This window comes from Pteronotus mesoamericanus, unplaced genomic scaffold (genome assembly GCF_021234165.1).
Source record: "Pteronotus mesoamericanus isolate MK-2021 breed Mesoamerican mustached bat unplaced genomic scaffold, CSHL_Meso_final contig_22, whole genome shotgun sequence".
NCBI lineage: Eukaryota > Metazoa > Chordata > Mammalia > Chiroptera > Mormoopidae > Pteronotus > Pteronotus mesoamericanus.
In genome coordinates, this window is record NW_026555090.1 from 9,619,712 (window position 1) to 9,632,792 (window position 13,081).

The 13,081-nt window shown below is 49.7% G+C and overlaps 1 protein-coding gene across 1 annotated transcript in view; it reads left to right on the forward strand.

Moving 5' to 3' along the window:
• Window positions 1-13,081, forward strand: part of PIK3R6 (phosphoinositide-3-kinase regulatory subunit 6) — a 49,012-nt gene that overhangs the window by 6,663 nt on the left and 29,268 nt on the right. The window contains exons 2-5 of the mRNA XM_054571091.1: window positions 6,031-6,139; window positions 11,280-11,363; window positions 11,977-12,068; window positions 12,669-12,737. Of these exons, the coding sequence (XP_054427066.1) occupies window positions 6,127-6,139; window positions 11,280-11,363; window positions 11,977-12,068; window positions 12,669-12,737 (258 nt within the window). The 5' untranslated portion in view covers window positions 6,031-6,126. The remainder of the gene's footprint in view (window positions 1-6,030; window positions 6,140-11,279; window positions 11,364-11,976; window positions 12,069-12,668; window positions 12,738-13,081) is intronic.

Consider the following 13,081-nt stretch of genomic DNA (forward strand, 5'->3'; position numbering starts at 1 on the left):
TTTTACCAGGACAGAGGGTGATCAGAAAGGTTTGGGGGGAGTGCAGGGAGGGGTGCAGAAGGCAAGAGAGGTGGCCAGGATGGCACGCCTCACACTGAGCTCTAGCCCTGGTTTCATCACTCGTTGGCCACGTGACGTTTGGCAAGACACTTCATCTTCATTCATTCATCACATACGAGGCCTGTCCAGAAGGCATCCAGCCATGCAGTAAGAAAAATAGAGACATTGAAGAAGCTACAAGATACCAGAAACATTGTGCATAGGACAATGATGCCTCAGTCCCCTTCAAAGTAGACTCCTTGGGACCGCACACAGTTCTCCCAATCACCATCCGCTGCCCTGTCATATTTTCCTGAATCTCTTGGATGGTCTGAAATCTCTTCCCTGTCAATGGTGGTTTTAGTTTCGGGAAAAGCCAGAAGTCCCAGGGCACCAAATCTGGGCTGTAGCAGGGCTGAGTCACCTGGGTGACTCGATGTTTCGCCAAAAGACTCTGCATGAGACGTGATACATGAGTGGATACATTGTGGTGATGAAGGTGCCAGCCACCAGTTGCCCATGGCTGTGGCCTTCTGAATCACCTGAGTAGTTTCCACAGAGGAAGGTTCAAACTTAATGCAAAATTCGATGCAGATTCATTGCTCTATTTACTCAGTCATTTTGAATGCGACAGCCACACAGTACACGTGCTCACTCAACGGCTTCTACCTCCCCCACTGACTAGTACAGTGAAGTTGTCATTATTCACGCATATGCATTCCAGTCCACTCTCCTTGGCTGCCAGGTTGCAAAGACCAATGGCTGCACTTTTCCTGGACAGACCTCATATTTCTCTACAATGTATATTAGTTGTCTTCTGGGTGCCAATACTGCCCTGGGTGCTGGACATGCTGCATTGAAGAAGATACACCAGGACCTAGTGTTTGTGGAGCATGCGTTCTAATGAGTAGGACAGAAAACTAATCCTGACACAGGAAAGTTTCTGATGTGATACATGCTATGGATAATTTTAAGAGTGTGCTAGAGCACAACTGGGAGGCTATGTTAGAAAGCTTGCTTAGTCAGGACAGTCCTCTCTAAAAAGTGATTTAAAATAAGACCTAACTATTGAGAGGAGCCAGCTGTGGGGAAGCTGGAGGTATGACGTTCCAGGCAGAGTGTCAAAGGCCCCAAGGTGCGACTGAGCTTGTCAAGTTGGAGCAGCACAAAGAGCAGTGAGGTGAGATCTTGGTGAGCGGTGGGGGGCGGGGCGGGGCGGGGGCTGAGGCGAAGCCGGAGGTGCGCTGGGTCAGGCAAGGTACAGGCAGGAGGAGGCGTGTGGAGTTTACTACAGCATCCGAGAGAAGCCATTGACGGCTTTAATCAGGGACCAGGTTGCAAGAGGGAGAGTGGAAGCTGGGGGACACTGTGGAGACACCGCCATAACCTGAGCAAGAGATGATAGTGGCTTGGACCAGTGCGGGGCAGAGGGGCCAGAGCAAAGTCATTAGGACCATTCTGCACAAGCACACAGCTATTAGAGGGGGACCTGGGAGCCTGACTTCGAGGTCACACTTGGGGAGGTTCTCTTGGCCTCCTGCCACCACCGGACCTGGGATCAGGACCCAGATCTGCCCCGTCGCCCCTGCCCATCCACCCTGTGTGGTGGCCTGGACACACCATGTTGCCCCTTTCCAGCTTCTGTGACTAGTTTTACTACGCAGTTCTATGAGTTTTAACACCCGTATAGATAGGCTTGGCCGCTATCAGGAGACAGAGCTGTTCTGTTACCCAAAGTTCCCTCCAGCCCCTCTGCAGGCAACCCCCCTCCTTACTCCACCCCCTTACAACCACTGATCTATTTTCCGACCCTATGATTTTTCCTTCTCTAGAGAATGCCGTATAAATGGAAGCATACAGCAGGCTACCTTTTAAGTCTGGCTTTTAAACTCAGGGCAATGTCTTTGAGAGTCACACACGTCATTGCACGTATCCATAGTTCATCTCTGCATTGCCGAGTATTCCACTGCATGGCTGTATCGTAGTTTGCTTATCCACTCACTTGAAGGCACTGGGGTGTTTCCAGGGTGAGACAACTATAAATAGAGCTGCTGTACATACCCGTGAACAGGAGTTTGTGTGACCGTAAATTTTCATTTCTCTAGAGGAAAGAGTTAAGAGCAGGATTGCAGGATCCTATTGTAAGTGATGTTTAACTTTAGGAGAAATTGCCAAACTGTTTTCCAGAATGGCTGTGTGTTTTGCATTTCCACCAGTAATGCATGAGTGTTCCAGTTCCTCCACATCCTCTCCAGCACTTTGTATTTTCTTTTTTTTAAGATTTTATTTATTTTTTAGAGAGAGAGAGAAGAGAAGGAGAAAGGGAGAGAAACATTGACTGGTTGCCTCTTACATGACCCTAACTGGGAACCTGGTTCACAACCCAGGCATGTGTCCCATGGGGAATTGAATCAGCGACCTTTTGGTTTTCAGCCCAGCGCTCAGTCCACTGAACCACACCAATCAGGGACACTTTTCAAGTTTAGTCATTCTAATAGGTATGTGGTGGTGTCTCATGGTTTTAATCTGCACTTCCGTAATGGCTATTAACAGGTGTTTTTTTCTTGTGCTTTTTTGCCATCCAACTTATCTTTTTTGATGAACTATCTGTTTAAAATTTTTTCCATTTGGGGGTATTATTTGTTTATTACTGTTGAGTTTTGAGAGTTTTAAAAATATATTCTGGATACTAGTTCTTTGTCAGAAATGTGATTTGAAAAAATATATATTTCTTTAGTCTGTACTTTGTCTTTTCATTTTCTTCAAGGTATCTTTCCCAGAGCCAAAGTTTTTAATTTTGGTGAAGTCCAAGTTATCAACTTTCTGCCTTATGAATCATCTTTTACTATGATATTTAAAAACTCTTTCCCTAACCCAAGGTCACAGACTTTTTCCTGTTTTCTTCTTCAAGTTTTTGATTCTATATTTTACATTCAGATCTACGATACATTTTAAGTTCATTTTGGTATCAGGTATGAGGTTTAAGTTGAGATACTTCTCTCTCTCTCTCTCTCTCATTCTCTCAATTATCAATTGTTCCAATACCACTTGTTGAAAAAACGATCTTTTCTCCATTGTATTATCTTTGCAACTGTGTCAAAAATCAATTGGCAATATCTATATATGTCTATTTTGGGACACTCTATTCTGTTCCACTGGTCTGTTCCAGTTCTTCACTAAAAACTTCATAGTAATTCTTAAAATAAGGAGACAAATCCTCAAATTTTTTTGTTTTCAAAATCATTTGACTTACAAATTTTACAATTTGCTCATCTATATCTACAAAAAAATACTGCTGATATTTTTACTGGAAGTACATTAACTCTATAAATATATTTGCTGATTCATAAAAGGCTGATGAAAGAAATCACATAAATAAATGGAGACACACACTGTGTTCGCAATGTGGAGGACCCAATAGAGCGAAGATGTCAATTCTTAGATTTACCCCTGAGTATTTCTTCCTTTTATTTTGGAGCTGGTTTAAATGGCATATACAAATATGACTGATGCATGCGACATTCATCCCAGTGCGGTGCTGAACGGTGCAATGGGAGTGCTGAGGGTGGGTGGCCCAGCCTCTTCCTGACCTTTGAGGGGAAATAGTCAGTCTTTCCCGATTACATAGGTTGGCTGTGAGGGGCGTTGGTAGACGCCCTTGATCAGATGCAAGAAGTGCTCTTATATTCCTATACTGCCATAAGTTTTTCTCGTGAATGAGTGTTAAAAATTGTCACATGCTTTTACTGCGTCAACAACAGGACCACATATTTTCTCTCTTTTAGTCTCTGGTGTGGTGGGTTGCATAGGTTGACTTTCAAATATTGAGCCAATACTACATCCCTGGGAGAAAAAAAAAACAACCCATCAGGTTGTTATGCATTATTCTCCTTATAGTTTGCTGGACTTGGTTTGCTCATATTTTGGTGAGAACTTTTTCATCTACATTCATAAGAGATATTGGTCCTTTTTTTTAACTGTCTTTGTCTGGGTCCAGGGTCAGGATAAAGCTGGACTCGTAAAATGAGTTGGGAAGTGTCACCTCCTCTTTCATTTTCTGGGCTCAGGGATTATTTAAATATGTGTTGTTTTATGTCCAAGTATTTGAAGATTTTATAGTTATCTTTATGTTACTGATTTTAAGTTTAATTTCATTATAATCAGCAAGGCTACTTGCTTAATTTTAATTATTTTAAATTTGCTAAGTTTTGTTTTATGACCAGGCTATGGTTTATCTGGATGAACTTAAAAGGAATTTATATTCTGCTATTATTATGTGCAAGGTTTCATAAAGGCCAGTTAAATTCAGTTGGTTGATGGTATTCCTCAGTTTTTCTATATCCTTGCTGATTTTCCATCTGCTTATTCTATCAATTATGAAGAGAATACTGTAAAAATTAGCCTTTAGTTTCATTTGTTTTTCCTTCATGTATTTTGAATCCCTGTTGTGAGGAGCCTACCAGTTTAGAACGGCTATGCCTTCTTCATTAACTGACCTTTTCATCATTATGCAGTTTCTCTCTTCATTTCTGATAATTTTCCTTGCTCTGAAATCTACTTTGTCTCATATTCATATATAACCACTTCAGCTTTCTTTTGATTAGTGTTTGTATGGTATGCTTTTTTCTGTTTTCAAGATTCATTTACATTGTAGCATGTTATCAGAATTTCATCCTTTTTAAGGCTGCATAATTTTTCATTGTATGTATTCACCATCTTTTGTTTATTCATCTGTTGATGGATATTTATAGTGTTTCCATCTTTTGTCTATTTGAATAATGCTGCTATGGACGTTGGTGTGCAAGTGTCTGTTGGAGTCCCCATTTTCAGTTCTTTGGGGCATTTTCCTAGAAGTGAAATGGCCGGGTCATAGGGTGCTTCTTTGTGTGACTTCGTAGGGCACCACCAAGCTGGTCCCCACAGCAGCTGCGCCACTTTGTGTCCCTGCCACCAGGACACCAGGGCTCCAGTTTCTGTGCATTCTTGCCAACACTTATTTTCTATTGTTTTTCTTTTTAAAATAGCTATCCCGATAGGCATGAAGTGCTTCATTTATTTTTAAAACTATCTTTATTAAATTTTGGCATCAAGGATAAGCTGGCTTTTTTTCTCAAAGAATCTTTATTCTCTCTCTACGCTTTGGGCAGTTTGGATAACACAGGTTACATTGCAGGTTTGAGAAAATTTATCAGAGGAGCCATTTGAGCCAGACGGCACTTTTTAAGAGCTGATTCTTTGATAGCTTTTTTTCTATTTCCTCAATGGTTACTAATATAGGAAATTTTTTAGAACTCTTTTAGAGACATTTGAGTCATTTTTATTTTCCTGGGAAACTATGTATGATATAGAGAATTCAGATTTTTTTTTGCCATATAGATAGAGATAGATATAGATAGATATAGATATATAGATACAGTATTTGTCATTCCTAAAATTGTCTCTTTGTTCTCTCTCTCTAGATTAGCCTTTCCGTGCGGGGGGCGGGGGGGTGTTTATATATTCAAAAAAAAATTTTTTTCTTCCAAGAATAAGCTCTTGAATCCATCAGAGGCCCCCTCCTTCTCAGCTGTGGACTTTGTGGCTCCGGAAGCGGACTTGGGGAGCCCCTCGCCCTGGGGTGGCAGTGGAGCGGCCTGGGGTCATGAGTGAGGGCCCGTGGTCCACAGCCATGTGGTCTGAGTTCAAGTGCTCTTTCCTTTACTTACTAGCTATTTGACTTTGAAGAGTTATTTAAAGTCTCTGTGCTTCAGTGTCCCCATCTGTAGATGGAGAGGAAACGGCACCCACCCCGTCAGGCTGACATTAGTATTAAAGAGCTAACAGTCTTAATGTGCGCAGAAGAATGCCTGGCACACAGCAAGCCCCACAGGACTGCTTCTGAAGTGAATCTAGACTTCCCTCCAGTGCTCGAGAAGTACAGGGGCCTCTCCATTCCCCAAACATGCTTTCTGCACCTTCCTACCATTTACACAAATGTCTCTTATTTTGCAGAACCACCTCTGTGCAAGAAAAAACAAACGAACCACTTTACTTTCCATTCTGCCACCAGAGGCAGCCACATCCTCCTCACACACACCCCAGGCTCCCATGGAGGCCTCAGGTCAGTATGTTTGGGGCAGGGTGGGGGGGTCAGTGCCCCCGGCTGCACCAGGGGAAGGCCCTCTTGCAGGTGAGAATGCCCCCTGGGACGGCAGGACCACCTCCACCCAGCCAGGCTGTAAGACCCCCACTCAGCTGCCCACTCGTGAGGACATGTTGAAAGACAGACCTCCACACACTTGCACGAGCCTCAGCTGTTTGCTCATCACCGAGCTAGACACTGGCACCCATGACAATAATAGCCAAGTTTTATTATCACGAAGTTGCACTTAACCAAAACCCCTATAGAGCTTACAATATATCAAGCAGTAATAAAAGCACTTGCCAAATGTTACCTCATTTAGTCATTAGAAAGCTAGACATTATCCCTGCTCTCATTTTACAGAAGGGAAAAATGAGCCAGGGAGAGGACAGGTGTTGTCCCAAAGTCCCGCAGGCATCGCGCGGCTAACTCGGGGCGGGAACCCAGCCAGGCGGCTCCCGCTCCCAGCGCTCTCGCTGTGGGTTGCCTCGTGCAAACATCAGACGGGTTCTGTGAGGTAGGGATAGCAGTATGATTTTCCTCTTCACTGAAGGGGATACGGAGGCTCAGAGAGGTTAGAAAGCCACATAGCTAGTAAGCAGCAGAATCAGGGCAGGAACCCAGATCTGGCTGAATCCAAAACCCAGATTCTCTTTCCCATGTCGACCTGAGACAACAAGGAGAGGGGACCCTTCCCCTAATGTGCGTATTAACCAGGGGTCGCCCAGCGAGCCCGAGCCCTCCTCAGGTCACCAGGCATCGACTCCAGGGCCCTGAAGACCCGTGTCCTGGGGAAGGTGAGGGGACGCCCAAGGCAGGCACAGCTACCAGGATGTTCTCATCCCTAAGACATGCACACTTTCCACACCCCCTTCATGGTCAGGGAGCCTCGCCTGGTCAGGGGACCCAGCCGAGTCAGGCAAACCCCGGGAACCCCGGTGTTGCAATAGCCTGGGTTCTCTTAAACCAAGAGGGTTGCCGTGGGAGGACAATGTGGGGTCGGCCCAGTGAAAATCTAAACCAACTAACTTTGTACCCTCTTTAATTATAACAAGAAACACATGCTGTGCGGCGTTTTAGGAAGAGAGGTGTACCGATAAAGGTCCTTTGGATCCAGGCCATAGAAACCTATGTGGCTAATTTAATTTTTAAAAAGCGGCCAGACATTGAGGCAACAGCTGAAGCCCAGGTACCAGAAAGCGCAAGGAACAGGGGAGATTTGCCACCAGGACCGGGAGAGGGAGACAGCGACCTCGGGGAGCCCTCCAGGTGGCCCTCCCTCCCGCCGCCCACACCGGCGCTGGCCTGGAGGGAGAGTCTGCAGGCGCCCTTGGTCCTGTGCCCACTCCGAGGCCAGGGCAAGGCAAGCCACCTGGGTCGCGATCACCGAGACTACAATGTGCAGGGAGGGCTGCCGGCCCGCTGATACCACTGACAGCCACCCCCAAAGATGTGACAAACGACCCTCACATTCCGATGAGTGAAAGAAATATCCCACAGTGACGATGCTTGCCCTGGGAGCTCTGGAGGGTAGCTGTCCCATGATGGCCAGGCTCTTCCCCAGTTGCCATTGTTTTAAACTCTCCCTCCTTCCTATGGCCGTTAGGGACTTCTCATTGCAGAGTTAAGAGAAACACCTGAAAAATAAGATATTCATTCCGAGGGATGCAAAAGGGCAATGTTTCAAGGGCACGAAAGCTACTGTTATTTTGCCATCCTGCAAACACAGGCAAGATGGCAAACATTTGTAGAACAATGTTTGTCTGAACCTGTTTCAGCCAGAGGGGGTTGGGCAGGGGATGGAGGAGGAGCATGAGCCAAGCTCCCCCAGCTGCCCTGCATCTGGGTGCTGAGCCCGTAATTTCCGTGAGCAGCCGGGATGCTGAGGTGGAGCTGCCTGCTCACCGGGGACTCTCCGGCAGTCCTCATCCCTGCTGGCCAGGGTGGGCAGGGCGGTCCCGCTGGGCTTCTGCTTAATCAAATCTAATCCATGTCCAAGCTCTTATTTTCCAAGCTCACCGCGAGTTCCAATGTCATTTACTTTAGGTGCCCCACCCGCCAATCTCGAGACCCTGTGAAAAGACCAGGGCTTACAAACGACCCCCACATTCTGGATGGTGGGGAGAGTATGTGGCCTTCATTCCACTGTGGCTGCAGGCCCCGCAACAGGCTTGCGTGGTCCACAGGGAGGGAGGGGGTCCTTTGGGGACATTCCTGTGCTCTGGCAAAGGTGGCCCAGGGGACCGTAGCAATAGCGTTCCTGGGCGCGGAGTTTAGTGCTCTGCTGCCCTCGTCAGAGATCTTCGCCAGCCTGGTGAGCTAGGTCTCAGCCAGCCCGGGTCTTCCTCTTTCCCCGGGTCCCCACAGCCCTCGGGAATCCGGCCTCACACCCTTGGGTCCCTGCTTTCCTCTCCAACTACAGGCTGCAGGCTTCCTCCCCAGACCCTGACGACAGTCCTGCTTGGTTGTCTCAGTCACATGGCCTCAGGGGCCTGGGGAGGGGATGTAGGTGAGTGAAAGGGGGAGAGCAGGAACTCGGAAAAACTGGAGACCCCGGGCCTCATCCCAAGGGGGCAGCGGCTCCCAGCCCCTCCGTTGTCGCATCTGAGCGGAGTGCACACCCAGGGCCCGCAGACTTTAAGAGATGCCCAAACCCCCAAATTTAATCCAAAGTCTCCTTCTTTGTAAATGTTGGCATCTAATTCATTATTTTTGACACTCAACAAGCAGGAACAGAACACGTCTGCAAGCCGGATGTGGACCAGAGCCTAAGACTTTGGTCCGGCCATCCAGACTTTTGAAAACAAAGTTTATTTGGGACTGTCTCCCAGGGCTACCAGCGACTTCTCTATTTTTCTCTGAAACATAAAAACTTAAGTCCCTTTGCAAAGCAAGGGAAACTAAAGCTCAGAAGACAAAGGCTTCTCTGCCCTCCTAGTGAGGGGGCAGGGAGGAAATGACACTTATCACAGTGTGCGGTCCACTGGGGCGGGGGGGGGGGGGGGGTGAGAGAAGGGAGCAGTGAGGGATGGGAAGAAGGAAGGGAGACTTACCACCAATTTTTAATAACTCACCCTGCATTAAATCTTCATGCAAGGCGGAGAGAGGTAAACGAAGGCGCGTTTGTGACCAGCCTTGTGCCAGGCTGAATGATTTCCTTGCCAGCTTGGGGTGGGGGGGCTACCCTGCCCAGCAGAGTGGCCGGGTGGCACACAGGGGCTGTAACAGATGGCCCACTCACTGCCTGCTCTCAGTCTGAAGGAGATGTAGGATCAGGCCTTGACGTGCTCTGGGGGACAAGTGAGAGGAAGGAAGAAAGTGGGGGTTTCCGAGTCGCCAGGCGGCCCCTGCAGACTTTGCACAAGCCTGGGCCAGAGCCCTGAGGAGCCAGCCTGCGAGCACAGCACTAAACACATTTTGATTCCTGGATGGCAATCTGCTGATTTTTTACATTTATAATCTCTATCCTGCCTGCTTCCGAGGCATCCCAGGTATCCAAGGCAATAAATACATGTGTTAAGTAGGACGTTAAGCAGAACACAAAGAGGAACAAAGAAGAGAGTTCCCCTTCACCTAGATGAGCTGATTTCTGAAGCTGGGCCCCAGTTTGGCTGACAGAGAAGGCAAAAGGGGAACCGTGAGACATAGGGTCTATATTGCCTGACAACCAGAGGAAGCACGCCTGCCCATAGAGACGAACTTCCGGCTGGCGCTGGTCGTAAGGGGGGATTTATGGCACAGGCAGGGTCTCCCATCTTTCCTGTGCCAGCCGAAGCCTCCAAGAAGCAGACACCAAGGCAGGATTAGACCTGCAAGGCTTTCTGTAGGGAGTTCCTGTGGGACAGGACACAGAGAGGGAGCCGGTGGGGGCCGGGGGAGCAAGCTGTCAGACTGGGGTGCGGTCTGACCCCGAATGAAAGGGAAAGGGAGAAGCCTTGGGTAGAAACACCTTAGACTGGCAGGGAAAGGCTCGGCAGGGCAGCCAGGGATCTCTGAGCCCTGTCAGCCCTCAGAGAGGGCCTGCCTCTCCCAGGAGGGGCCCGCATGAGAATCCCTGCCGCTCTCGGTGTTGGCTGCACGTGTGGCCTTGGCACAGAACGCTGGACTCCACAGCACAGCAACATAAAGCCCTCCCACCCCATACCATCTATTAAACTCCTTGTCACGGGAGGCCAGCGAGGGACATCCTCACAGTTTCCAAACGCCAGTAACTGATTTCTATACCACCTTCCCAGTTTTGCCATGTCAATGTACTGCTGTTAAAGAAAAACTTATCCTGACGCATGTTGTAACATTAAGAAAGACTTTACTCAAGACTATCGCAACTGGGGAAAGACATCAGCTCAGCTCTGAACTGGGCAAAGATAGCTGGGCATTTACAGCCAACCAACAGAGCACGAGGCCCGCGTGTGGGAAGTTGCTAAGGAGGGTGTCAGGAGTGGGAGGCTTCTTCCTGCACAGCCCTGACGAGGTCCTTGCCGAGGCAGGCCGAGGACTTACCCGTCAGAGGCGGGAGATGAAGAACCTGATCACTTATCAAGTGGAGGATTCTCACTAAACGGTCAGCCGGGTTCTTGCTGAAGCCGTGGTAGGCAGGCCAAGGACGGACAGGGGCCAAGGTCATGGCCTAAGGGAGAACAGGACTCTGGGGAGCCTGAGTAAAGTCTGGTCGGGAGAGAGGGTCTTTGTCACTTCCTGGTACTATCTGTTATGTTCCTTTAAATTGACTTTAATTTTAGCTTCGTGCCTATGTTGAAGAACTAGTTATATATATATATTTTTTTTTCTCTAATACACATTAAAATAAGAGCATCATTATTCAAATATTCGGGGCTTCTGTGTACCACCTTAAATGACTCGTGCACCACAGGTGGTATATATACCACACTTTGGGAAATGTTGGTTTTACCAAAAAACACAGAAATGCTCTTTGAAAGGCTGTATTCCAGCCTTGGTCCATAAGCTGGCTGGCTGCCAGCTCTGAGTTCCTCCCTTTGGGGCACCTCTTGAGGCTCAGAGGAGAGGCTAAAGACATTTTGAGGGATAGTGAGTATGGGGGAAAGGGTAAGAGGAGCGCCAAAGCTCCTGGCCTCAGGGGTCGCCCCGCCCTGTCGTGCAGCCGTGGAGCTGGACCTCCAGCGCAGCGTGCAGGCTGTGCTCCGGGAGCTCAGAGCCCAGGCCCCGGCCAGGCAGAGCAACCAAGGTAAGAGCCGGCAGGCATTGCCCCGCTGCTCCCCTCCCCCTCCCCAGCCCGCTGTTTCCACACATTCTCAACAAAGGGTTGGGGCCGAGCTCACCGAGTGAGGGGCTTCCAGGAGAACCCTCATCCTGCTGGGAATCCCCGAGGCCAAAGAACCCAGCAGACTTCTCTGTCCCCTGCTCACCCTAACAGCCACGGTGGCAGAGCGCCTCAGGTCCTGCAGCCTCTTTCCTGACCACCTGCCCCAACTCCCCCTGTAAATAAAACTCCCCTGGGCCCTCCAGGCTCTCAGGACTTCCAAAAACAGAGCTCCAGGCACCGACCTGTAAACACGCTGCTCCAGGAGCCACTCACACACACCCCTCCGCACTATGGTCCCGCCTGCCCTCCTTTCTGCCCTGGGAATCACTGTCCCCCAAGGGCAGCCCATCTGTGCTCCTCGCCATGGGAGAGGCCCACCCATGCGCACCCGGAGCCGAGCGCCTGGCTGAGGGGTCAGCCCGGTGGCTGGTCAGAGTCGTGGGCTGGGACTCAGGACTCGGGGGCCCTGCTCAGAGGGGTCTCTAAGAGCTGCCGGCCCACCTGGCTGTGCGGGTGCCCCTTTCTCCTGGCTCAGGCATGTGGAGGTGGTCCCTGCACAAGAAGGTCGAGAGAGATCCGGGGAAGAGCCCGGCGCTGGTCCGCATTCTGCTCAGAGAACTCGAAAAGGTGGGTTCCTGCCCCCCAGGGGAAGCTGGGGGTGGGGTCGGGGGCAGGGGAGGGTGAGAGGAAGAGAGGCCAATCCGCTGGGGACTCAGCGTCGTTAGCCATCAGTGTGGTGTCTCCCAAGCTGTGGTCTCCCTCCTGCACTTTCCTATAAGCAATGTTTTCCTTCCATCAGCTCCCCTTGTTTAACATGAATTAACCTATTTCAAAAAGAAACCATGACATGACCATCAATGGAAAACCACGCCACTTGGCAGAAACAGAAAGAACCTAGAACCATAAATGCCTAACTATTAAAATGTTCAAAATTATCCTTGCACCACTTAACAGTTTCCCTCCACACCACCTGAAGCTCTGTGTGTGGCAGCGTGGGAAAGGCTGCGCTCAAGGCAGCCTCCACGTCGGGGCCTTGCTTGTTTTGCTGCCAGCTCCTGCCCTGAGGGGGTGCCTCCCCTCCCCCATGGAATTCCCTGCACCCGCCCCCCAAGGCTGACGGTGGCCCTTTCCCACCACGTCTCCAGCCCCTCCTCCTACTCCGCCCCACTGCCTCCTGCTGGGATGTGCTGAGCCCCCTCGACCCCCAGCCCAATAAATGTTTTCCAGGCAGAAAACGAGGACGTCCGGCGAGTCATCATCCCCTTGCTGCACACTCTAATGTACGTGCTCACTAAGGTGAGCCGGGGCTGAGGGTGGGCGGGGGCGGGGGGAAGTCGGGGCGACCCACGCCGAGTGACCGGGCTCGACACTGTCCTCTCCCCTCAGGGGACACCCAGGCTTGGCCGGGTACCAGCCTAGAAGAACTCTTGGACTGCCTGCCCCAAGCTGGCTCCTTCACACTAGCTGTGCCCTTTCCCTAGCAGAGGGGAGATGGAAGTCAGGGGGTGGCGGCCGAGCGCCAGCCCCAAGGCGGGGGGCGGGGGGGGGCTGGGAGGGGAGATGATTTGCTGGAGGGACAGGGGAGGATGAATTTCCCTCTTGGGAAGTTTGAGTGGTCTGTCAAAGCCGTGATGTCTTAC